The 24,736-nt window shown below is 38.5% G+C and overlaps 2 protein-coding genes across 7 annotated transcripts in view; both read left to right on the top strand.

Annotated features, from left to right (window-relative positions):
- The first annotated feature begins 107 nt into the window (after positions 1 to 107).
- On the top strand, positions 108 to 16,099 carry asxl2 (ASXL transcriptional regulator 2). Of its 2 annotated transcripts, XM_085256487.1 has the most exons (12): positions 108 to 262; positions 1,971 to 2,053; positions 2,976 to 3,084; positions 3,312 to 3,453; positions 6,487 to 6,605; positions 7,495 to 7,615; positions 7,903 to 7,962; positions 8,560 to 8,720; positions 8,991 to 9,087; positions 9,196 to 9,301; positions 10,630 to 11,362; positions 11,675 to 16,099. In XM_085256487.1, the coding sequence occupies exons 1-12, from the start codon at positions 206 to 208 to the stop codon at positions 13,463 to 13,465; spliced, it is 3,579 nt and encodes a 1,192-aa protein (XP_085112613.1). In that variant the 5' UTR covers positions 108 to 205; the 3' UTR covers positions 13,466 to 16,099. The 2 variants fall into 2 exon arrangements, with proteins under 2 accessions (XP_085112613.1, XP_085112614.1); XM_085256488.1 differs by lacking the exons at positions 108 to 262; positions 1,971 to 2,053; positions 2,976 to 3,084; positions 3,312 to 3,453 and adding an exon at positions 3,498 to 5,766.
- Positions 16,100 to 16,988: 889 nt separating this feature from the next.
- The window catches only part of dtnbb (dystrobrevin, beta b), a 41,092-nt gene continuing 33,344 nt past the window's right edge, over positions 16,989 to 24,736 (top strand). For all 5 annotated transcript variants that reach the window (XM_085256372.1, XM_085256374.1, XM_085256375.1 and 2 more), the window contains exons 1-5: positions 16,989 to 17,189; positions 19,424 to 19,469; positions 21,413 to 21,480; positions 21,692 to 21,772; positions 21,890 to 22,103. In XM_085256372.1, coding sequence (XP_085112498.1) covers positions 21,414 to 21,480; positions 21,692 to 21,772; positions 21,890 to 22,103 — 362 coding nt within the window. In that variant the 5' untranslated portion in view covers positions 16,989 to 17,189; positions 19,424 to 19,469; position 21,413. The remainder of the gene's footprint in view (positions 17,190 to 19,423; positions 19,470 to 21,412; positions 21,481 to 21,691; positions 21,773 to 21,889; positions 22,104 to 24,736) is intronic.

A 24,736-nucleotide genomic window follows, 5' to 3' on the forward strand; every position in this document is an offset into this window, starting at 1 on the left:
GCAGCTGGCAAATGTGTAAATACATGTGGGAAAGTTGAGGACTTGGAATGACAGCTACATACAGTAAGATGACGTTTCTTTTAGAGTCACATGACTCTTTTACAGTAAGTCCAACATGGCAGACGGAGTGGATCTTACGCGGTAACTAAAGCAACATTTTAACTGAAACAGAAATTGAAGACTACTCTGCAACAGGACATTCGCAATGAGGGAGAGACAGAAGAAGAAGAAGGGGAGGACGTGGGCGGAAGCAGCGAAAACGGTATTCTTGGTGTTTTATGTAGCGTTTGTTGTGGTTGTTTTCCTTGAACGCTCCCACTTGTACAACTGTGTTTATGAGTTCACGACCTGCTGGTGAAGATGAAATGTTGCGTGCACCGCGCAAGGCCTGTGTTGACGGTTCGACATTTGGAAAGACCGCTGTCACTACTAGCCTTGTAGCTTTCATCAAGTGGCACCTCAAAGCATAAATACAGCGAAATAAATATAAGTCATGTGCACCCAAGCATGCCTCTGAACCCACTGTATGTGTTTTGTGGGGATAGTAAGGCTGACAGGTCTCGTAGGATATTAAGTCCAATGAAGTAACCGTGAAGTAATCACGCCAATGTTGCGCGCTAGCGCGACTAGCATGGGCTAACGCAACTCTGTTCGTCAACAAGTTTGATTTGTATTATTTGGAAATAAACCACTACAAAACCTCCTGTTTCCGTAGTTAAAGCAACCCAAGAGCAAACTACTTAACTACAAAATCGATGACAAAGTCCGTCTAGTCATGCTAGCGTTTTGCAAGAGTACAATATATGTTGTTAGCATTGAGCTAGCTGACAGCATAGCATGCTAACGAGTATAAAATTATCAAAACGTCCAATAGTAATTTATAATTTAAGCACATTGCAATCGGCTGTAACGCCTTGCGTTAGCTTCATACAGGTATTTACACTTTATAGTTTGCGCACAGCGTGTAGTATGCTAACTGCATAGAAAATAAATAGCGATAACGTTTGTAGGACTCAAAGTTATGTTTCATTGCAGTGCTCAAAACACTAGCTAAAGTAATTCAAGGCTTTTCGAGAGGGTTTGGGAAAAGTGTAAGCGCTACATCTTAAGGTCAGCCATAGTAGTTTTTTTAAATTACCGATTTAAAGTTGCTGATATGTTGTTGTTATTATTATTATTATTATTATTATTATACTGTTATGAGAAGCTTTTATTGTCATGTTTTTTTTTTTTCAGCCAACACTCAGAGAAGTGAGATGTTACAGCATAAGGTGGTGCATCCACCTCAAACCCAAATGAAACTTTAATTTACCACCCCTTATTTATTACTAGACGGATTCTGTGCATTTTCTCCAGAGATTGCAAAATATTCATGCCAAATATATTTCTAATAGTGGAAAAAAGGAAGAAATACAAAACACAACTGTGCTGTGCTTGTTGACTGGATCATTTTAACCATAGTACAAACTAGTTGAGTTTTTGCATAAATTGCTCAGGCTTTAAGCTAAGATTGAGGAAATCGTCCTGGATCAGGCAAGTCTTGCATCGAAAATCAATAAAAATCAAGACAAAAACCCTAAAAAGGCACACAGTCATTAGAACAAATAACAATTAGTAGATTAAAAAAAAGCTTCAAAACCTTTGCCACTTCTCTGTCAGTCAGTCATGAGCACTTTGCAGTTTAACTGACAGAGAAACAAATGGATATTTACAGTGGTTATACTTACATAAGGGGAGCCTGTACCTCCTACTACAGATAAAATCCTGTTAGCTTGCCGAACAGTACAGAAATATCTTGGTGAGTGAGGAGTGTTGTTCCTGTGGTTATTTATTTTAATTTAATTTTACTGATGTGTAAAAAATGTGATATCTTTAATGAAGTAACCTTTGGGCTGCCTCTTAATTTCTGAATATTTTTCCTTTAAATAATCTCTCAGCAAAATATAATCATCTGCATTTTTATTTTCTAGGTTCTGGAGAAGTACCCTAATACACCTATGAGCCATAAAGAGATCTTGCAAGTGATCCAAAGAGAAAGACTTAAGGAAATAAGGTACACAGGTCCTTGTTGTCATAGCTTTGGAGCTGCAGATACACTTCATATATGAGACATTTTCATGAGAGCACAACAGGTGTCATCTGTCATTTCTCAGCTGCTCATATCATGTGCCTTTTTGTTATTCACATAGTCACAGTTACTTTACTCAATTAATAATTGTTTTATTTCTTTTTGTTTCACTTTCACTATTCTCATCCAGAAGGTAAGAAAAGGTAGCCCCCCCGCTTATCTTAACAAACTCACAGCAATGCAGGTTTGTTTGGAGTTGCCTTTTTGCATGTTAATAGGAATAACATGTTCTAGGTGAGGTTGCATAAAAATGCAATGCTACGTTCATAGTTTGAGCTTCCACAGCCACCTGTTGCATAAAAATTACATTTTCTTTTTTTTTCCGAGTAATTAACAAAATAAAAATTAGAAATATTTAAGCATAACTAGAGTAATTTCCCAAAAATTAAAAATAGACTTTTGTTTTTTCTAGTAATTATATTGTTCAAAGCCTTATGTGTTATACTGTGTAAAGCAGCACAAATGCAATTTGACCAAAAAAAAAAAGTAAGGTTCAATTTGTCAGTCTAGATTTGTGCATGACTTAAGCAAAGCTTGACAGATTAATTTTTTTGCAACAGGCATTTTTATGTCAGACCCCTTTATTCTGTGAATATCGGTCCATCACTTTAATTAGATGAGCATTGGATCAGTTTTCTGCAGCTGATTTCTCATAAAGCACAGAGCAAATTTCCCCTCTAACTGCACTGATGCAAATCTGACCTAAACTCACACATGTTTTCCTGATGCATGATAGCAGCTTCTCCCAAGTTACCAGACCAACCTCTCCCCTTCCTTCGTCTTTTCCCAGCCATCTGATTTATGGGGGAACAGATGTGTAAACTGTGTTTTTCCTCTTGTGATCCAGCGGAACGTCGCCGCTGGCGTGTCTGAATGCAATGCTGCACACGAACTCTCGTGGTGAGGAGGGAATCTTCTACAAAGTTCCGGGCAGAATGGGAGTCTACACATTAAAGGTTTGTGAGACACAAGGCACTGTTTATTACTCAGCCAATACAGGAAAAAAGAACTAGCACATGTTTTTCTTTGCTAATTGCAGCTTTTCGGGTACCTGGACACAAATTAAGTTATGAATGTACATGCCGTAGCTGGTCATTTTCTTATTTACTTCTGCTTAACTGTTCCTCCGCTCTGTTTCCTGCATAAAAATAACATGGAGTCTTTTGCTCTGTTTTTCATATAGAAGGACATCTCAGATGTGGTGAAGGAACTGTCGGAAGAGGGCTCTGAGGAGAGCAGTGACAATCTTTCTGACTCTCGAAGCTCAGAAAACAACAGTAGTGCTATCAGTCAAGAGGGCAGGAGAGGAAGGTGGATGCGAAGAGGTATTGTGCCCTTGCATACAGGTTCTTTAATTAACTTACACATGACCATAAATTTTAAAGTCACTTGTTTGCAATGAGTTTCCAGACATTTCGTTGTTGCAAGATAATTTGGTCCTACCTTTACTGCTACAGCATTAATATGTGCTGTCTGTTTGTAATCTAATTTGTAATTATGGCTTTAAAAAAAAAAAAAAAAAAGTACTCATTGTAATTATCATAACTCACCATTGCATTGAAATACTTCATAACACAAAAATGTGTGCTTTATATGAAGTATTTTTTTATTTAGCTAAGAATGATGAAGATTTTAGCTGTAACTGTGAATTAACATAATTGATGCAAAGCAGTAAATTCCGTTAAAGTAAATATTTGATAAGCAGGCTACTCAGCATCACATTTCAGACATGCCAAAAATTTAGTTGTACCTGATGTCTCAAATACAGTTTTGGTAGGTCTTTTAGTTTTAAGTGTTCACCAGGAATTCTCAGAGGGTAAGAAAATCATATTCTATCAATATGTAATGAGTATTTGTTTTTTAACTTGTGACAGCAGACTGCTCAAACATTATGGTCCAAGTCAGTGTATGAACTGTACCAGTGTATACTTGTAGTGGATGAAATTTGCAGCTGTAATTTTGAAATGCACTGCAGGATGGCTGATTTACTCTACTGAATAGTAGACTACAGAGTGAATAAATGGGCAGTTTGAACAGTCAGATTGTCTGCCATGAAGAAAGGGTCTCATTCTTAATAGCTCGATTACATGTTTAGCTTATATTTCCTGCAGATTTCAAACAAAATTATCCATCCATCTTCCTCTGCTTATCCAATTTCCGGTTGCAGTGGGGCTGGAACCTAATCCAGCTATTACAGATGAAAGGTTGGGTACACCCTAAACAGGTTGCCAGTCTATCGCAGAGCTAGTTGATGGAGCCACACAACCATTTGTGCTCACATTCAGCATTAGACCTTAGATTTCCAGTATAACTAACTCAAACTAGCTAACCTGGTTAAACTAGTTTTAGTTGCATGTCTTTGGACTATGGAAGGAAGCTGGAGTTTGCAGTGAGAAGCTGATTTTAGATATGAAATCTAATTAACTTTTGCGCATAAGATTTTGGAAGTACCCATCATATTCTTTTAACACTTGAATATCATTATAATGTATCAGTGCAATCTCTGGAATGTTAACTATTTCCCATTAAAACAGTTTTAATGTGTTTTTTTTTCCTGAAAATAAACAAGAAGGTGATATGAGAGACACAATAAAGCACATTTTCAGCGCACTTAAAAATGTTCGAGGCACTTGGTTTTTTGCTTCTATATCTGTCTCTCCTTGCAAGAATTACCCTTCATCCTCGGATTAAATTTTTCCTGATATCAGTTTTCCATCACTTTAATATCTTGATTAAATTTTTCACCATGCTCATCACTGACATCGCTCAGATTTGATGGAAAGAACGTTGACAAAACAATAACATCATATCATTAACTGATATGATTTCAGCATGTTAAACACAAGTTCTCTGCTCTGAGATTGCCAAGAAAATTCTGGCTACTTGCACAAATGTTTCCTATGCTGCTGATCCAGCTGGCTACAATTTCCTTTCAAACTCATCGTCAAGCATCAGTTCACGGATTTCAGGACTAACAAAAACATCTTTGTTGATTTTGGCTTCACTTTTCTCGAGACCAAACTTACATCTTAAATGTTGAAACGCATTGCTGTGTGTGTTCAGTCATCCCAGTTGTCCAGTACTTGGAATGGCTTAACCAGATGAAAATGGTTTTCAGATTTGGGGTCAAAAAGTAAATTTTGAAAAACAAAACACTTGTTGATCAGTGTTATAGATTTGAAATATGTCACCATTATCTAACTTCCAGACCACCTATATAGATTAACAGTGAATACTACTTAATAAAGCACTGAAATATGTCTTTACTAACTCCTTAAACACCTTTAGATGCAACCCCTGTTGACGTTTATTAAAGAGTGAGCGTGTGTTTTTTGCTGAAGTGTCATCACTGTTCATCAGTCAACAGAGAAGGAAAAAACCCCATCAACAGATCATAATGCAATAATGTTTGGCTTTTTTTTTTTTTTAGGTGATTGTAGCTGATTGGTTATGCCAGTTAGAGTTAACACCCCCCTGTCAGCTGATGATGTAGGTTATTGTGGAAACACCGGAAACTAGCTCAAGTCGCATTAGACATGCCAAGTTGGAAAGTGGCTTTACCACAAACATAAAATACACCACCTCATCAAAAACATTTCCTGGAATACACGCAGCACTGAACATGATGATAGCGAAAGGTGGGTTTTATCTTTGAGCTTTACTTTGTCCTTAATGCTGTCTGATAATTGTTCACCAAGAGCCTGCTGGCAGCGCACAACAGCCACATTACAACGGTTTCTGATCTTTTGTGATTCTGTGGGGTTAAGATATTGCTTTATTGTGAAATGAACACCTGATTGTGCCTGATTGCAATGCGGTTTGAGAGAGGGAGCTTTTCATCAAGTGCCAATTATTTTGTTTTCCTCAGGTTGTGGTCTTACCGATTCTTATTATTTCTCACTGCCACTTGAATAACTTAAGTGACGGTTAAAACAGGAAACTGATTTTTCTCAGTATGACCCGTGACCACTTCCTCATTATGCACAACTTAAAAGTACCAAGCAAATAACCTTGGTTTACAGCTGAGTAGGAGGGCTCTGATATTGCTTTATTTTTGAAATAATCGATGCAAAGGACTGCAAAGTCAAATGCAAATTAGGCAGCACTGGGAAGGAACTGCTGCAGAATGTAGAAAGATGTTCTGTAAGAAACAGAAGGCAGATAGTAGGAGGGGGATTGTTCTGAAGTTGAGCTCATTTTTAACAATATGATATTTTAGTAAGGTAATGTAATCTGCTTCTTTGTCTACAGAATTGGTTTCAGTTTCGCCAAAACAAAAGCACAATGTTATAAAGTCTGCACACCGCCCTCAGGAAATGTATTTGGTAACATCTGTTTTGTGCTTCTGTATTTCATAGTTCCCTCCAAGCTGCAGTCACAGCCGTCGTCTCCACAGCCTCGATGCTCGTCGCCGTCTGTCCCCACCAGTAAGCTCATCTCTCCCTCGCAGAAACACAGCAAGAAAGCTTTGAAACAGGTACAGCAAACAACATATATTTCTTGTTGTTTTTCTTTTTTAAACATACATTTAAGTTGTTAACTTATCCTCCCTACTCAGATGAGTAACATGAGTTCCTGCCACACCCCACTCCCATATAAATCACTCCCTCTGTGTTCTGCACTATGCAAATCCACCCTTTTGTTTTTACATCAGTATACAGAGTGTGGAGTCTTAGACTTGGGCTCTTTTTGGGCTACAATGAGAAATTAAATTTGTATGATTATGTTCATTACTTTGTTTTAATTGGCAGCATATAACTCAATGGTAGTGTTTCAGCTGGTGTTCTTTGTTTTTTTTGTTCTCTATCTGACATCTTGCTGATTATTTCAAACATCAGGGAGAAATGCCTGTAGCTGTTTTTTTGTTGTTTTTACAGTGTTAATGTTTTCAAAGAACCCATTTCCCATTGGCTGTCTTTTGCCTTTTGTGTTCCATTTAATTAGATTTAATTTGATTGCACACATTGTAATTCACTCCATCTGTGCTGGTGTGAATTTGTATTCATTATTTGGGCGTAGGTAACACTACAAGATGGCGACTTGGCTGAAACATTACTGGACGGATCTGTTTATTGTTTCCTATTTTATATCTTATTGTGGTGGACCTCCTTTCTTTGCTTCTTTAAACGTGTAGAGAAATTTGTGACAAATTTGATCTGACTTGTTCTCAGATTTACAGCAAGGCGAGGATTTATGCCTCTGTTATGCAACCTATGTTCCATTGCTCTGCTGTTATTTAGCTGTTATTTAACCAGGCAAGTGGCCCTTGGGGAGCAATTGCAGGGAAACAGAGGGTTACACATATTCACACTCTGTTTTTCTCATACTGCTGGCTATTTGCGTCTTTCTGTGTTGTTCATTTTAAGGCCCTAAAGCAGCAGCAGCAGAGAAACCAGCGTAGACAGGGGGGAATGCCAACCTCCTCCAGTCCAAGACTGCTTCTGAAAACCCTTAAAGACATGGCAGATAACATTACAACAAAAACTGGTAGGTGGTAACTCTTACATTGCCAAATTGTTGGATAGTTTACTGATGTTAATTGCATGATATTACTTACAGTTTTGTAGATAGATGATGGATAGTGATGTAGTTCTGGGAATTATCCTGTTTATTATTGCAGGTTTTTATAGCTAGACTACAAAAGGTTATGTATCATCATCATCCAAACATGACTCATATAATTGGCAGCTTTAATGTGGAAACTGAAGCAGTCGGATCTCTGGCTTTCATTTCTCAGAGCATTTCCTTTAGCTCCTCTTCTTCTTTCCAAACAGATTTATGCCACCCAGTCGTACCCAGAAAGGTTCCCCAAAGGTCCAGTCGCCTCAGTGCAGGTAATTCAGACAACTGCTTTTATTTAAATCAGTTGTGTGGAAATTTTTATGATTTAATTATAATATTTAACAGAAAAAAGTTAGCAATTAGTAGTTTCCCTGTAGTCCTGCTTTGTTTTTAAGAAGCAAATAAAAATACTCTTTAGGACAGTTAGGAGCACAATGGCACACAATAACAACCTCTTAGTGTATTTTAAATCACTCCCACATTAATCAGCCTGATAGCACAAATATCCATTAGTATGCCACAAATAGTCACACACGCACTATTAATTCATATGTGAGTGAAATTTTCTAACATCGGGTTAACCAAATTATTTACAGTAAGAATTTTTGTTTCGAGTGTTAAGAATAATCTGACAGTTGGGTTTAACTTTATATGTTCAGCTTTTCTGTGTCTGCTTGTAATCTAGAATTAATTGTCTGCATAGTTATTTCTTAGGTGTAAGTAAAATTATTCTACTTTGACAGAAAACAGTTAAGTAAAACAAATTATTTTACTACATTTAAAAGTGAACTACATAATTCACAGATGTTTCTTTGCATTATTGAATCTCCCTTGGTTTACATCTGTTTCCTGTTTTGTTTGTATCGCAGGGCAGATAAAACGTGCCAAGTATAAAATAGACGTGGAGACGCCAGACTCTATTTTGGTTAACACCAACCTGCGAGCAATCATCAACAAGCACACTTTCTCTGTCTTGCCTCCAGACTGCCAGCAAAGGCTGGTCAAACTTCTGCCAGAAGTAGACCGCCAGGTAGCCCTAAAATTATACATATGTTATAACGTTTGCTATTTATATTACATTAAATGTAAATGTGTAAGTAAAATTGTTGCTGTGTGCAGTATCTGTCAGTCATTATTTGATATATGCCTCATAAAATATCTTTTTAATCTCTGTAAAACATTTGTATGATTCTTGATGCAAATTCTAGATCATAGGCAGAATCCAAATAAGGTCAATGTACCGATGCAGTGATGTTGATCGTCATGCTGTTAGTCATAACATTGTGCCTTCTCTCCTCAGGCTTGCATGGACGGCCTTCTGAAGGTCACTAGCTCTGCCTTAAACAATGAGTTTTTCACATCAGCAGCTCAGTCTTGGAAAGACAGGCTGGCTGAGGGTTAGTTCAAAAGCTTTCAGTTCATAACTGCAAAATTCAATTCACATTAAAAAAAAAAGCACAACACCAAGGTTTACATTTGCTCTTTTGTGACTCTTCCATTTTTAGGGGAATTCACTCCTGAATTGCAGCTCCGAATGCGCCAAGAAATTGAGAAGGAAAAGAAAGTTGAGCACTGGAAGGAAGCCTTCTTTGAAAACTATTATGGGGAGAAGTAGGTTCTCTGTTTCATTTATAATTTCTTGATCCACTAATCCTACCTAGTTCTCATGAACCTGACATCATACAGTATCTTGCTAATCTGTCAGTCCAGCTGTTCGGTCTCCACTTGGCAGGTGAAGATCTTTAGCCCCGAATAAGTGTGTCGTAGGTTTGGGGTTGTTTAGATGACCAATTCTAATATTTTAGCTAAAATTTTAGAATCTCTGTGTTCAGGGAGAATGAGTATGAGGCATGTTTGCTTGGCTTTTCTTGTGAGGACATGTATTGGTGTTATTGCTTTCCCGAGACTCTAACCCCACCTAATCCCAAGTTTAACCATCACAAATAAGTGTGACATCTTTATCCAAACCTTAACCTAAACCAACTTCTTACTTTAACTGTAAAAAACCCCATGTCTTCACTCTCAGAAAGCCCTTTGAAGGCTTTCAAAGAAAATGAGAGCCAAAAAGAGTTCTCAGTCTTACCAAAGGTCATCTAATCCTGACCTGGCAGAGTTTTTAATAAGATATCAGGACAGGTTTTATTTAATTTTCTTTATATACTGTCCTTGGTGTCCTGTATCAAATGACATCAGTCACTCATGCCTGGTCTAAACAGCCATGGCACAGTCACACACACCTTCAGTTAGTTCACTTTTACAGCTGTCATCTTTTCCATCATCCTCTAGGGGAACTTTAGGGGACATCAGGAAATTATATCTACAAAAACTGGCCTAGGTTACACCCTCCCTTATCTTGCAGTGTAGTATTTTTTTCTTAAATATCAAAAAAGACTAAAATCTTAGTACTTGTAGTATTTACAAAAGGAAAATGGAACAGTCACTTTTCTTAAGAATATTGATTGAATATCTGTTTCTAAAGGATATTTACTTTCTGTATAACATATTGGAACAGATTAACCAAACAGGGCAAAATAGTATGTCAGTGCAATGCCCAGATAGCGCTCATAAGTGTCATTCGTTTTATGGATGTATGAATTTTTTCCAACAGTTTCACTTTTAATGCACAACTTCAGATTAGATTCTGTGATTCAAAGATTTGTCATTTGTTGTCAAGTTTGTTGTTAAAAATTAAGCAATTCATAAGAAAAAGAACAGATTGAAAAGTAAAATACTACAATGAATAAAACAATACTAGCTGATTAATAGTTTTTAGTTTGTTTGGGCTATTGTCATTTTCAAAGCTCTTCTTGTGTATTTTAAAAAAAAAAAATTTAAAAGATAAGTGTTTAATGACTTTTTCCTCATTCAAGAAAGACTTAATTCGTAGATTTATGTTTTTTTTTTCTCTCTTTTTCTTTGTCTCCCTTTCTATTGTACAGTTCTGGGCTCAGCTATGAGGAATCCAAAGAGCTGACAAAGGCTGATTTGAATCAGGAGTCTGCCAGGCCTCAGTCCCCCTCTCATCAGACAGGACCTGTCGCTCAAGCACTAGAGGAATCTAAGTGCACCAAGGACAGCAGCCTGACTGATGCTCCTGCAAAAGACGTAAAGCCAGCGCAGACATCGTCACAGGAGCCTCTGAAAGCACTGCCTGCTCAAAAAGAGCCTCTCTTTACTGCAGAACCCATGAAGACGCGACGCTCACAGTATGCTGAGGATCGGAAGATGAATACAACTGCAAATACTGGACTGGCGGCTGCAGTGAGAGCACCAGAGGTTGAGAAACGTGGTGAATGGAGTGCAGCATGTACAGTGCCAGAAAAGGAGCACAAGGAAGACATGAAGGAGGAGAAAACTGAACGCTCCCAGTTGTCTGTGGACAGCAGCCCTCCACCAAAGGCTAGTTCAGAGTTGAAAGAAGTTCAGTCGGTGTCTATGGTTAAGCCTGCTGCAGAGAGCGAAGAGATCATCTCTGAGCCCAGTGGCTCCTCAGAGCCACTGAAAAGGAAGTCTCTCAGTGAGATAGAGGGTGAATTAACACCAGAGAAAAGACCCCGCATGTCGTCAGTTTCTTCAGTGTCTTCATTCTCATCTGCGTCTCCCTCAGCATCATCCATATCCAGCCCTGCTACACCAACTTCAACAACAAGTCAGAGGGTTCCACCACTAAAGGTAGGAATAAATGTGGCAGCTCAAAGTCTGCTCAGATCACTCTATTTTCTGAGCGGACCTGACAGGTCTGTAGCTTTATCTTTTCAGAGTTGGGAAACTATACTTGCTGAGTATATTGTTAGTCTCACTATGCTCCAAAGACTTAGAGTTTTCCCAGTAAATCCCAGAGTTTGTTGTTTTGTACGTGTGGGAAAATAAAATAGGATACAGCTTGAAGCCTATTTATATTGTTATATGTTTTTTTTTTATTTATATTTTTTAGATATACAAATGGGAATTCATCTCCGTTTTGTTTTTTTTCCCATTTTGCAGATCCCAGTATCACGAATTCTTCCCTTGCCTGTGTCACCTAGCCAGATCTCACCGAGGACTCCCCTCCCAAGCCCACTTAGTAGCCCATGCCGTACTGGTGCTCGCACTTTGGCAGATATCAAAGCCAAAGCTCAGCTTGCCCGAGCACAACGTGCAGCAGCAGCATCATCTGCTTCAAAGGGGGCAGTGCCAGGCCCAGGGCCAGGTGGAGGCAGTAGTGAGCAGACACACCACTTATCCAGCCCGACATCCCCACAGGGATCTGCTAGGTTAGCAGCCACACAGTTTAGTATATCTTCTCCTTGCCAAGTGGACTCTTTTGGTCCATGTAGCCCAAACCAGTCTCAGAAGTACTTAAGCAAAACTGAAGAAAAACATACAAGTCTTTCTGCTGGTACAGTCAGTACAGGAATCCATAGCGTCCAAAAGAGTTCAAGTGTATCAGCACAACCATCATTGGTGCATGCTTCAAAGGAACAGGAAATCCCATTAACTGCTGGATCAACAACCAGAATCAGCTCCTGCATCCCTGCAAACAACCCGCTGGTCACTCAGCTTCTGCAGGGCAAAGAAGTTCCACTGGAGCAGATCCTCCCAAAACCGCTATCCAAGGTGGAAGTAAAGATGTCAAACTTCTCCTCTGGTACTATGGCAAAGGCGTCACATTCTGCTGAGCACAGGGCTGAGAAGTTCAATACATCAGGCCGAGCTGGTGTTTTCTCAGAAAACACAAAACATCACAGGGAACTTCCTGACAAGGAGACTCAGGAGCAGATCCTACAGGCTCTAATGCAGAGGAAAGTCCAACAAAGTCAGCCTTATGGAGGGGGTGTAGGGCCTCAGTCACCTCAGTACAAAGTTCAGCAACTGATGCACGCAGAAGAGCGACAGGATCGATCCAGGATTTCTGTTGGTTTTTTGGGTCGAAGGAGGATGCCAAGGCCTGCCATGACAGGACATTACCTGCTCAATGTCTCCACGTATGGCAGAGGATCAGAGAGCAGGAGACTTCACCTGTCTGCCATTCCAAACACAACTGTAACCAGCACAAAAAGGGAAACCACAGAAGCAGAGGATGCAGCCAAGGAGGACCAACCAGCCAGGAAGGTTTTTCTGTTTCCTTCTGGGGTCAAAACAGAGCAGCAAAGATGCTCAGTAGGCAAGTCTAATGAACCAGCGGGCTTTCAGCATCACTATAACATAAAGACTGAGCCTGGATCAGAGTATTTTGAAGCTGGTGGTGATAACAACAACACCAGCGCAACCACCAAAGACACCAGCCCCTTTTCTCAATCACACCGAAGGCACCTCGAACTCTGCAATAGTAATCAAGGAAACTCCGAGCCATATCTTACCCACGTGGATCCCAGTCACCAGCGGCCGACTGCCTTTCAATCCCAGAGAACACTCGATAATCAGGAACCCCCGGTAGCGTCACGCTACGGTGGCACTATCAGCATGTCCGTACCTCACACTTTGAACCGCAGCACTGCAGGCACCGGCTCTTCCACATCCTCATCAGAAGCTGATGGTGGTGGCATCCACGGGAGCGTTATGTCCTTCTCAGTGACTGTTACCACCATACCTGCTGGTCACTCATTAGACCACGGCCACCAGGGCGAGCCCTCACCTGAACAGTCATTCATTGAGGGCTCCAACATGGAGGACGTCCAGTCTAAATGCTACTGCCGACTGAAGGCAATGATCATGTGCAAGGGGTGTGGAGCTTTTTGCCATGATGACTGCATAGGCCCCTCAAAACTATGTGTCTCGTGTTTAGTGGTACGATGATATTAAATTAACAGTAACAAAAAATTGGTTAGAGTTGTATTGTCACAGCACAAAGCAGAAGCAAGTGTTTTAGAATCAGTGCATAATAGGCTGAAACATGTTAAGTCACACTCTGGAGAAAACGGCTCTAGGATCGGTTCGTTGTGGGAAAGGCAAGGATTTACACTGGATGGTCTTGTTTTTCCACTAACATCTAAGAAAAGTCGTTTTGTGCAATTGTGTCATAGAAATGCCAATCCATTTTCAATCAAATGTTGTCAGATATGTGAGAAATGAAAACTGGCAGTGTTTGCACTTGGCTAGATTAGTGTGATATATTTTTTTAAATATATATATGCGTCTAGTTTTTTTTTTTGTTTTGTTTTTTTTTTCTTTTTGAGGAGGGAAAATGAATGTTGCTATTTTTTTTTTTTTAGAACATAATGACTGTTGTGCTTTAGACTGACACTTTTTATTATTGGTCCTAATCAGTTATGGTTTAACGGCAAAAAAAAAGAAGAAAAAGGGCGCTAATGATAATCATTTGATGTAGAGTACCTCCTATTTGGCATTTATGCACGTGTGGCAGGGAAATGCAACTTACAGTAACTATTTTATATGAAACTGTACTTTTATTACTGAACACACTCAGATTTAAGAACTAGAAATGAACATGTATAGTTTTAGTAAGAAGATATAGAGTGATTTTTGAATTATACTTTATATAAATCAACCTGACTTGTTTCCAAGGCAAAGAACTCGAAAACCACCTGGATATAAAGTAATAACAGTGTACAGCACTTAAAATCAAACCTAAAGAAAAGAGAATCATATATAATTCCTCTATAATCCTTGTTGGTAAATTAAGATCTTTTCACTTCCAATGAAGGTCTGAAGTCACTTCCTACTGCGTGAATCAGCATTTCCTCCCCAAAAATCAGGTTTGTGGATATGATCTCCCTTGGTGTGGGATTTCTAATGCTTGTGCGTCTGTATAGATAAATCAGCAGTGGCAAACTTAATTTAAACACTCAAGGCGGGTGGAGAAAATGCTGACAATTTTGTTAGTTTGCTGTATATACTTGCTCATGTATGGTATTTGCCTAGATGTAGAAATATTGTTATTTTATTCGTGCTGCACACCTTGCTTGAGCATAACTGGCTCTTTATTTCAAAATGTTTTTCTTTTTTTGTTTTTGTTTTTTTTACTGTGGAATGAAAATAGAGAAGAACAGTGAAATATGCTAAAAACAGGTACAATATGTCACCAATACATCAATAAGTGAGTGTAACACTTCACTTTAACGTGGCCTTTTTCCAGGAAATTAAGAGAGTGATCCTCTATAATACTGTGGTTGGAAGTATTGTAAAAATGATATTTGTCACATATGTATTTAATCAACAGTAATTTGTCTTTGTGATGCACAACACATTAGTGGTGTCAGCACTTGTTATAACCTTTGCAGGCCCGTTATGATGATTTTAACATTAGTGCTTAGTGCGTACTGACTTGTAAAAAGGCCACTGTGTTTGAAGTGTTATCTCCAAAAGTTTTGTGTTTTTGCTGGTTACAAATATTGACACATCTACTATATTTTAGAATCTCCTGGAGGTACAAAACATGACCTCTTTTATAGCAATTATTTCCAAGGTAGTATGCCAAAGTCACCTTAAAGAAAACAAAAAATAATCAGAAGTTGTTTTTAAATGTCTGACTAGTTAATCAAAGTAATATATTTTAATTAATATATTTTAATATAAAAGATCTATTTGCTAATTGTTTTTGACAAATCAACAGGGTATTTACTATATTAATATATTGGCTGTCCCGTTCTTTCCTATAGTGTTTTTTTTTCTAGGCTGGACAGACCACCGTGCAGAATAATCACTTTTCAAATAGTCCAGGTATCTGATATTCTGTATGGTCCAGGTTTTTTAGTGAATCCATTGGTCTATATTTTTCAATGAAGATGTTGTCTAAAGTGTAGCTTTTACTTGTCTATTTGCATCATCACTTTATGAAAAGATAATGTTTTAATGCACCATTTAAAAGTCATTCATTTAATATAGTTTTATTTTTTAGTTGGTGGGTGTGTCTTGTGGAAAGTTGTTTTTGAGGGCTAGAATCTAGTAGGAGTTTCACAAGGCATAGAAATTTCACTTATTAAGGACATAATGATGTTTTAATTAGTGATACAGATGTCTCTTTTATTCTCATTTTTGATCCCCATTAAACATTTACGTCATATTTGGTTGAAAGTGATGTTAGAGTCCTGCTGGACTGGATTGCACTGCAAAAAATATTAACAACAATCATTCTCAATCCTAAAGGCAGCTGACATTTTGGTTAATGATGACTGAAACAAGAGTCCAACAGCAGTCCCAATCAATACTAAGGCTAACTGTGTGTGTGCATTTGGATGTGTAGAGCACATCATATAGAAAATGGCTGGAAGAAGGGAAGGGGGGGGTCTCCACTTTTTTTCCCTTCTTCTTTTAATGTCATGTTTGACACTAGGTGAATTTCTTAAATGTCAGTGTCATTTTGTCTCCATTTAAAACTCCAGGTGAATGTAATATAGTAATCAGAACTTGTAAACAAAGTGTATTTTATCAAAGTAATAGAATATTATGAATAAATAATAATGGAAAAAGTTTCTTCTTTGACTTCATCTTCATTTTATTGTATTTTTTGTCTTTGGTACTATTTATAATTATTTATATATATATATATATATATATATATATATATATATATATATATATATATATATATATATATATATATATATATATATATATATATATATATATATATAAATTTTTTTTTTTTTAAAGCACAATAATGTTACGACCCCTGTATGGGCCAGTCTGACAAAAAAAATTCTGTTGCTCCAAAGTTTGACATAATAACCCTGATTGCTGTAGCTGAGTTATCCCTGACTGTCTTAGAAAAATGTAAAAAAGAAATGTGGTGGGGTGTCTCCTAAAGATCCTAAAGATCTCTGCCCTTAGGAGGGATACATGTTTTTATATGAGGTCACCACACTGTCACAGTTGGGGAGGGGGTATTATTTTCATTAAATAGCTTCAAAAAATAAACTATATTTAATTTAATATTTAAAAACATTTGGGGTCAGTATATTATCCACAAGAGTCCAGTTGTTGAATAAAGAACAGGAACACTCTATGACGCTGTTGAACTGCATTATGAGAAATGTAGAGCCCAGGAGTTATGGAGCTTGGTTCTCCAGACAACTAGAAAGTCATGATACTTTTCCGGTCTTTTAGAAAGTATTTGCGCCGGCCACATCTCTTTCTTTCCCCTCTTTATGAAAGTCCCAAACTGCTGCAGTATCCCTTTAAATGAGTCTAAATGAATTCTGTGCTTCTTCCTATTCAGTGTATAATATTGGGGATTATATTTCAGAGTAACAGCGGTATTAATAATAGTAGTGCGCCTTTAACCAGTGTGCGTGCGCACATGCGTAAAGTGTACTAGTAGTTGGTCGCGCATGGCATCTTCGTGCCTGCTTGTATCTACTGTCCTCTGCCGCTGGGTCGCTGACGATGCCGAGCGGAGCAGGGCGCCTCTACATTTCTATGTGCGGCTACAACCGCAGTTGCGAAGACTGAAGTCGGATGAGACGGGAGAGGGGCTTGAAAAACGACGATGGATGGTCCGAGCTGTTTCTCATCGCCCGGACAGCTTTAACATCAGGGGAAACGCGTGGATTTATTAAAGGTGAGAAGTGGGGCTGTCCAGCACGGAGGAAATATCCCCCTTATTCGCCCATAGCCACTTACATCCTCCCTATCTGATGCTGCTGCTGCTGCCACCGATGATGATGATGCTCTAAACGCAACCTGCGCGATTTTCCTCCGGTAAAGGCCAATTCCCCGCCATGTATCTTACTTGGCTGTGGAGACACCAGTAGGATTTGAAGAAATGCAGAATTGTCATTGTTTGTTAACCAAAAAAATACAAATTAAAAAAATAAAAAATAAATGTATGGACATCACGACACACATTCCCCACTGCGGAAATAAGGTAAATAGGCGGTTAAATCAGCAACATGGCTGCGTTGATGCTCTGCCGTCGCTTTAGAAGTGATTTTTAAGTGTTGCGGTGCTGCTCAGCGTTAGAATTAAGGCTCGTAGAAAGGGAGAAGTGAATGATATCAGCGGCGGAGAGATACTGCAGTAACCGAGTCCTTATGTTGACTCGCGTCAAAGGATGTTGTCATTACCTTGGAGCTGAAGGTGCGGTTACAGTAAAATGCACCTTTCCAGGCCTGTGATGATTACTACACAGTCTGACTTCACTGCAAGCATCTGACATCCAAATTATTACGAGCTTGTGATTGTTTATGGGGAGATGAATAAATGGCACTAGCCAGAAATCCCATTGATCGGGACCGGTGAAACAGTGATCACACCGACTGTGATCTGAATGTGCTGAATTTATTTTGGCATGAATTATTAAAAACTTCCATCAAATAATCAACTTAACCGTTAAACTGTCATCTGCTTACAGGCTCTGATTACACGTCTGTGAACACGAACTGCCAGTGTGCAACCCTTGTTGCATACTCATGAATTTCAGCAGTTACCTCATAGAGGGAATTTATTTACAATGAACCATTGTGATATTTTGCTGACATGTCTCTGCTGGGTCTTCCACTGCATAACCAATGTTTTTTAACCATTTCGCCAAAGGGCAGCCGTGCCCCTTTGACATATCTGCTCTAAAAATGCCCCCAAAGCTCTTTTTTTTTCTCTATTTAGAATCACAATTATGATATATAATTGGTCTGACTTTATCCAAACTACCATGCTTTGCCAGCTCCAAAGGCATGTGATGGTGTTTATAAGCACTGAAGCAGATTTTTGACTATTGCACAGAGTGGTTTTGCTGCTTGTGAAACGAGTGGTTGTTGTCAAAGAGCTGAAGATGAGTCATTCAGTTGCTCAAAAAAATTAATTATTTGGAAAAAATCTGACATTTCGTTTGGTTTTTCAAGCAAACATCAGATTCCCACAACTGGATTTTCTGCTTTACTCAACCCGCTGTTTAGGAAGTGGGAGGTTTTGCTTGTTAGAAAGCCAGGCTGTAGTTAAAGAAATCACCCAAAGCTGTCGTATGGCAAAAATATTGATTGAACATTTGAGAAAAATATCAGCAGATTGTTTGATGTTGAAAATAGTCTTTAGATGTGGCTCTTATTATATTAATATCTATTATTTAAAACTTAATTTCAATGAAGCGTCCCCTTTAAAAATCTTTGCTGGCTCTTGTAAGCAGCACAGAGAAATGTTCAAGACAAGGGAGAGGTGCGAGTTTGTGACTGGAAATAGGCTCTGTCATAACATTAGAGATCAGTCTGTCTAAAACAAGGTTGGATAGAAGTGAAAGCAAAATAAAAAAAGGGGGGGGGGGGGGGGCTTCTTGTCTACACACTTCGAACCTTGGCTTCTATGGTTTGCTGATCAGCTGAATGCCCTCAATTCACCATGAGAATAAGCAAGTAATCTAAACATGTTTGGGATACTCTTGAGTCCTTGGTCCCAGGGACACCCAGTGCTAATGGCTTATTGGCTGTCCCTAATGTGCTCTGTGTCCGTCATCATTAAGTGGTTCCTTTGCAGCTCAGTCGGTGTCATTAGCCCACAGGATGCAGTCACTGCTGAGCGGGATGTCATAGAGAATTATCATTTGCACAGACCACAGGCACTGGAGTGCTCCCTTGCTGGCTCACCAGTATCTCTACAGGAGGCGATGGAGGGGAGGTTAAGAAAAGCACAAAGTGAGAGTTAATAAGTCCTTGAAGGAGGTAAACAAGGGAGGTGTTAATTACTTATTTAAAAGTCTACTACATTTTGTCAGCGTGAAATAGCTCATCTCTCGTAGTAATGGTGGTGTCGAGTCAATATCAAGACACCCTCGCTGACCTTTTTCAATTTGTTTTTTTTTCACAGGGTCAACGTTTAAGGCTTCACTTTGTTGACATACAGTGTGCGGCAGGTAAGTACTTTTAAAATCAGTGTGACATAATATGTCACATGTAAAGCATGTCATATAAGCGCTTGGTAAGCAGGAAAGGATACGGTGTCCATGTGCAAATTGTCTTCACGGTAAATTATTTTTGTCAGATAAGAAAACAAGTCCAAAAGAATTGGTGGTAACGGTAAATTAAATTGTCCTGTGTTTGAGAGAAGTGACACTGTAAAGAAGTGACTGGAATCGCAATAATAAAAGCCATGGAGATGCTTTTGAAAAATAGTACAGAGAAAGAAGTGAATGAAGTAATGAAACCTGTGTTGTTTCAAAGGGGGCTTTTCTTTCCCTGCTGAGCTGAGAAGAAAACATACACCAGCAGTGAATCCTGTTTGAAAATGCACAACAGAGTCAACAGTGAAGTTCAATCAGGCAGCAACAGTTAAAGCTGTTCAATAGGCATCTCTTCTTTGGTATCAGATAATTATTTGGGGGCACTGAGAAATATTTACATGCTCGTGAGTTTAGAGCTAAATAGATTTTGTCATCATATTTTAAAAGATTTGTAGAGATTGCAATTTCCTTGGCTTCTTGAGATTTTCTTTCTAAGAACTGCAATAGACAGCATACTTTTCTTTAATGCAAAATTTATTTTCACTAGTAAAGAATTGATAAGATTGAATAATTTTGCCAAACTGCAGTAAGTTACACTTACTTACTCTTTCATTGCTCATACCGAGGCTGATACTGATAGCTTTAGCCATTTTGCCTTTGCTACCTTTTTAAAATATCCATGTTCAGCTTGGTGAGGGGGATTTAAGTGTCTTATTAAATTTGTTGTTCCATTTTGTGGCGATTTATTTTGCCAAGGTTTGTGTCTTCACCCAATAAGATGCTAGTATATGACTGTTTGCCTATGCCATTGTGGTCTGGCCCATAATAAGCCATATATGTACATGAGGCTGACTGGCTGGTCACCTGTCTGGGCAAAGAACACTGGAAATCAGCTGATTCTGGTCTCTTGTTGGTCAGTTGGCGCATCTCTAGTTATTTCCACTTCCCCCAAGAGTTAGATCGCGTAATTGATCTAAAACATTCTCACATTGGTAAGCTAGTATAGCCAGAAACTGGTAAAACTGTCTATGCAGAAATACTGGAATACTATATATAAATATCCCTTATGTAACCCACCCTAAACTACAACCTATTCTGGTCATTATGTGAGTTTTAGAAGCTGGAGAGCAAACAATTTCCACATTTTCAAATCTTTATACTAAGCTAAGCTATTTGGCACCTGATTGTAGCTTCATATTAAACCTACAAATGTGAAAGGATATATTTTTTAATTTTTCCTTATATACCTAATGAAGGAAGTAACATCATCCGGACAGTGTTAAACTCTTCTTTTTAATAAAAGTCACAGTTCTGACACGGCTATTCTTTTACCAAGCACACTCTCAGTATAATGTATATATAATTTCTTTTCAGTTCTCTGTCCCTTCTCGGTAATAGGGAATGGACTAGTAATAAACAAGTGAAATTTCAAAGCAAAATCATCTACATAGTTGACCAAGGTTATATTGATGACTAACGCTGTCCTTTGTGCAGAGGGTAAATTGCAAACTTCCTGCTGGTACAGCCGTATTCAAGGGTTCATCTGAGTGTTTCAATAATTCATTATAGCCACATAATGGATCACTTACTGTGTGCCCTCCACTGGTAAATGTAATTTAGACTTGAACACCAGATCCTTTTCTATTCTGTTTTATCCACAAAAATCATCTGTTCTGTATATATCTGCATTTTCTTTAGTTTTATGCAAGAAGTGTAGTTCATTCAAATCCTTCTTAGTCCTATCTCTATGACTTCTGACACTGAAATGAGTTGTGTGTTGCATTTATTACTATGCTGCTGTGCAGTAAGCACAGTAAGAGTAAGTGCTGCATGCACTGGTGTTTGATGTGCCACAGAATGATCGAGGAAGGCAGTAAACGAGGCAAGGCCATGGTGGAGAAGAGACAGCTCTTCATGGAAATGAGTGAGTGGAGTCGACTGCGAGAGATGTCTTTTCACTATCTCATGTAATGCACAAACATGCATGGTCCCTCGCGTGTAATTCCTCCCACACAGAGCGTATCACTGATTAAATAAACATTCAAAAAGCTTTAAGTGATATTTTTACTTTGATATCAGATTACATTTGTCAGGTATAGATGATTTTTTGAGACTGCGTTTCTCTTATTTTTCAGGAGCTCAAAACTTTGATGTCATCAGACTGTCAACTTATAGGACTGCCTGCAAACTTCGGTTTGTGCAGAAGAGATGTAACCGTAAGAAAAAAATGTCACCTCTTTTCAGCCGTTATAACACCAGCAGAAACATTTGTTTGAACATGAATGCAGACTTGATTGATTGTATTCTGTCTGTTTGCCAATCCCCCCTCACAGTTCATCTGGTGGATGTCTGGAACATGATCGAAGCCTTTCGTGACAACGGGCTCAACACATTGGACCACAATGCTGAAATCAATGTGTCACGACTGGAGACTATTCTGTCTTCCATTTACTACCAGCTCAACAAGCGGCTGCCCACCACCCACCAGATCAATGTGGAACAGTCCATTGGGCTCCTGCTCAACTTCATGGTGGCCACATATGATAGGTATGGAATAGGTGCACAACACAGAGAAGTACTATACTGTAGTCTAGTCTGTAGGTGGTGTTGTTTGGATAGAAACAACAAACAACAAAAGAGTAAAGGCACAGCTCTTATTTAGGATCTTTTAAAGATAATATTTACCAAAGGAGGGTGGCACATTGGAGCAGTGGTTAGCACTGTTGCTTCACAGCGAGATGGTTCATGGTTTGAATCTGCTGGCTAATAGCAAATTCAAGATAAGTGTAACTGCAGGACTGCAAGAAAATTTACTGTATGCAGTAAAAAAAAAATTCAACAGAACAACAAGCAAAGATGAATCCAACATGAGTTTTGCAATAAACTGTAAATAGTTTTTATAAATAGGTTAAAAAGACAAAAAGTGGCTACAGATTACTGGATCAAGTCCACTAATATAAAACATGTGGAAACCTCACATTGTCACAAAAGAGGAGCTGAAGCCATCAACTATTTGACATTGTTGCTTCAAATCAGTTTTTAGGTAATAATCAATTCTTAATCGCTTATAAAATGCATTGCTTAAAAAAAAGCTTTTTCTTATTTGAAATAAGATACACAAATCACACAGATATCACAAAGATACAGACTTGGCACTGACTGAGGAGACACAGGAAACACGGAGCACAGGAGGAGCACAGGAACAGAAACCAAGAAACCAGAAATGATAAATTATGAAATCAAAGACTATATAATAACTGAAAATACAAAACACTGCGTCACTGACCCAGGACCGTGACATAAACTTTGTCACCTGCTATCATTCTGTTGTCAGTCTGCTATTGAATGGGTCAAGCTGGCAATTACGTACTTTATCAAGCTAAGTGTTTTTCCAGTGTTGGATTTAGTGTAAACTTGTTCAGCTAACATTATCTCAGGATGGTCATGCAGTTGAGTCGTATTCCCAGGGTATTTTCATTTATTATTTTCTATTTATTTTCATTCTTTTAACAAAAAATATTGATATTTCATGTCCCTGGGTTAATACAGTATCACCATGCAAAAAATCACAATACTGTGCTGGTTCGATTTTTTTTCCCGCCACCCCAAATATCTCAGCAATTGAAGTTCAAGAGAAGAAGTGACAGTTCTAAAAATGATCTACAGCAGATCAATGGTGTCGAAAGTCATCCCCTTAATAGAAGAAAAAACTAGTAAAAAAATCCATCAAAAACCTTACACAGGATCCGAGAGATACACTGGAGCCTGCAGATAATCCACTGTTTGCTAAAGCCTCAAAAGAAATGGTAGGTTGGCTGTCAAGGAAGGGAAACTAGGATAAAAGACTGAGGTGTGCCAAATTACACAAGAACCGGAATGAAAATCAGTGGCAACAGGTCTTGGATTCATATGATTAGTATATATGGAGGAGATCAGGTACAAAAGTATCTGCAGCTATCTGTAAAACACAGTACAGACTCTGTCATGGTTTGACTTTGCATTTCAGTCAGTGGTTTTGGGGGATCTTATCAAAATTGATGGAATTATGAACGTAGAAAAGTACCATCAGATTTTGATTCGCCATGCAATACCATCTAATATAATCTGATTAGCAACAACTTCATTTTTCAGCATGACAATGATCCCAACCTTGCCACTGCAGTAAAAGCATACCTGGATAGAAAAACAGTAGAAAACTATCAGTCATTTGGAGTGGCCTCCCCAGAGCCCAAACCTCAACAGAATTAAACAAAAGGGAGCCAACATCCAAAGAAGAACTTAACTTTGAATGTCCTTCGGGAAGTGGGAAGAGAACTATTCCTGACGACTACTTAAAGAAATGGCAAGTAAGAGAGTTCAGGTTGTGTTGACGAATGTAGGTGGTTAAATTAAATACTGACTTTCAAGCTCACTAATAAATCAGTAATTTCGGGAGCCTTTTCTCATCTTCCTAGCAAAATATATAGAAATCTGAGGTGGCTCTGGACTTTTGCACAATGCTCTTTTTGAACCTTTTTTAAATCAAGTGCAGTTTTAAAATTTCAACCCATAAATCTTCACAAATCCACATTTCTGACTCTGTGATTTGTCACACTAACAGAAAGACTGCCACCTCCCAAAGATTTGCTTGGGCACTTCCAAGTGTTCTCCTTCTGGTTTGTGTTGTGTTATATGTGATTAAAAAGACCAGGGGAGAACATTTCCTGTAGCTGCTTAACTTTCAGGATGTTAAATAGACACTTATACATGGCTGAGTTATTTCCAAACATAATCAAAATACAGTAAAACCATTACTGGCACTTAGATGGTCCATGGATCTTGTTTTCAGAAATCCCAGAAATACAGATTGGTGCAGAGGACAGAGTATCAATGACCCAGCAATCGATGAAGAATGTAAAATGTTATTAACTTCTAGTAGGTTCAAAATCAGGATTTTAGGTGGGTATGGATCAGGCTAACAAATAGACTCTAAGCTAGCTAATAATTAAGATTATACAAGCATATTTACTTTTATTAAAGGACCCTGTCTATGTACATTTAACTAACTGAAATATTAAACCGCTCATCAATCAAAAATGTTAACATATAAGCTACCCTGTACCGGTCGACAAAGTCTGGTAACCCTGGAGATGTTTTACGGTACGTCCCTCCTCTTAATATCCGCTTCCTGAATCAGGGAG

Source organism: Mchenga conophoros, linkage group LG19 (genome assembly GCF_057382185.1).
Source record: "Mchenga conophoros isolate Kocher_MC1m ecotype Shallow Benthic linkage group LG19, M_conophoros_male_GT1.1, whole genome shotgun sequence".
Taxonomy (NCBI): Eukaryota; Metazoa; Chordata; class Actinopteri; order Cichliformes; family Cichlidae; genus Mchenga; species Mchenga conophoros.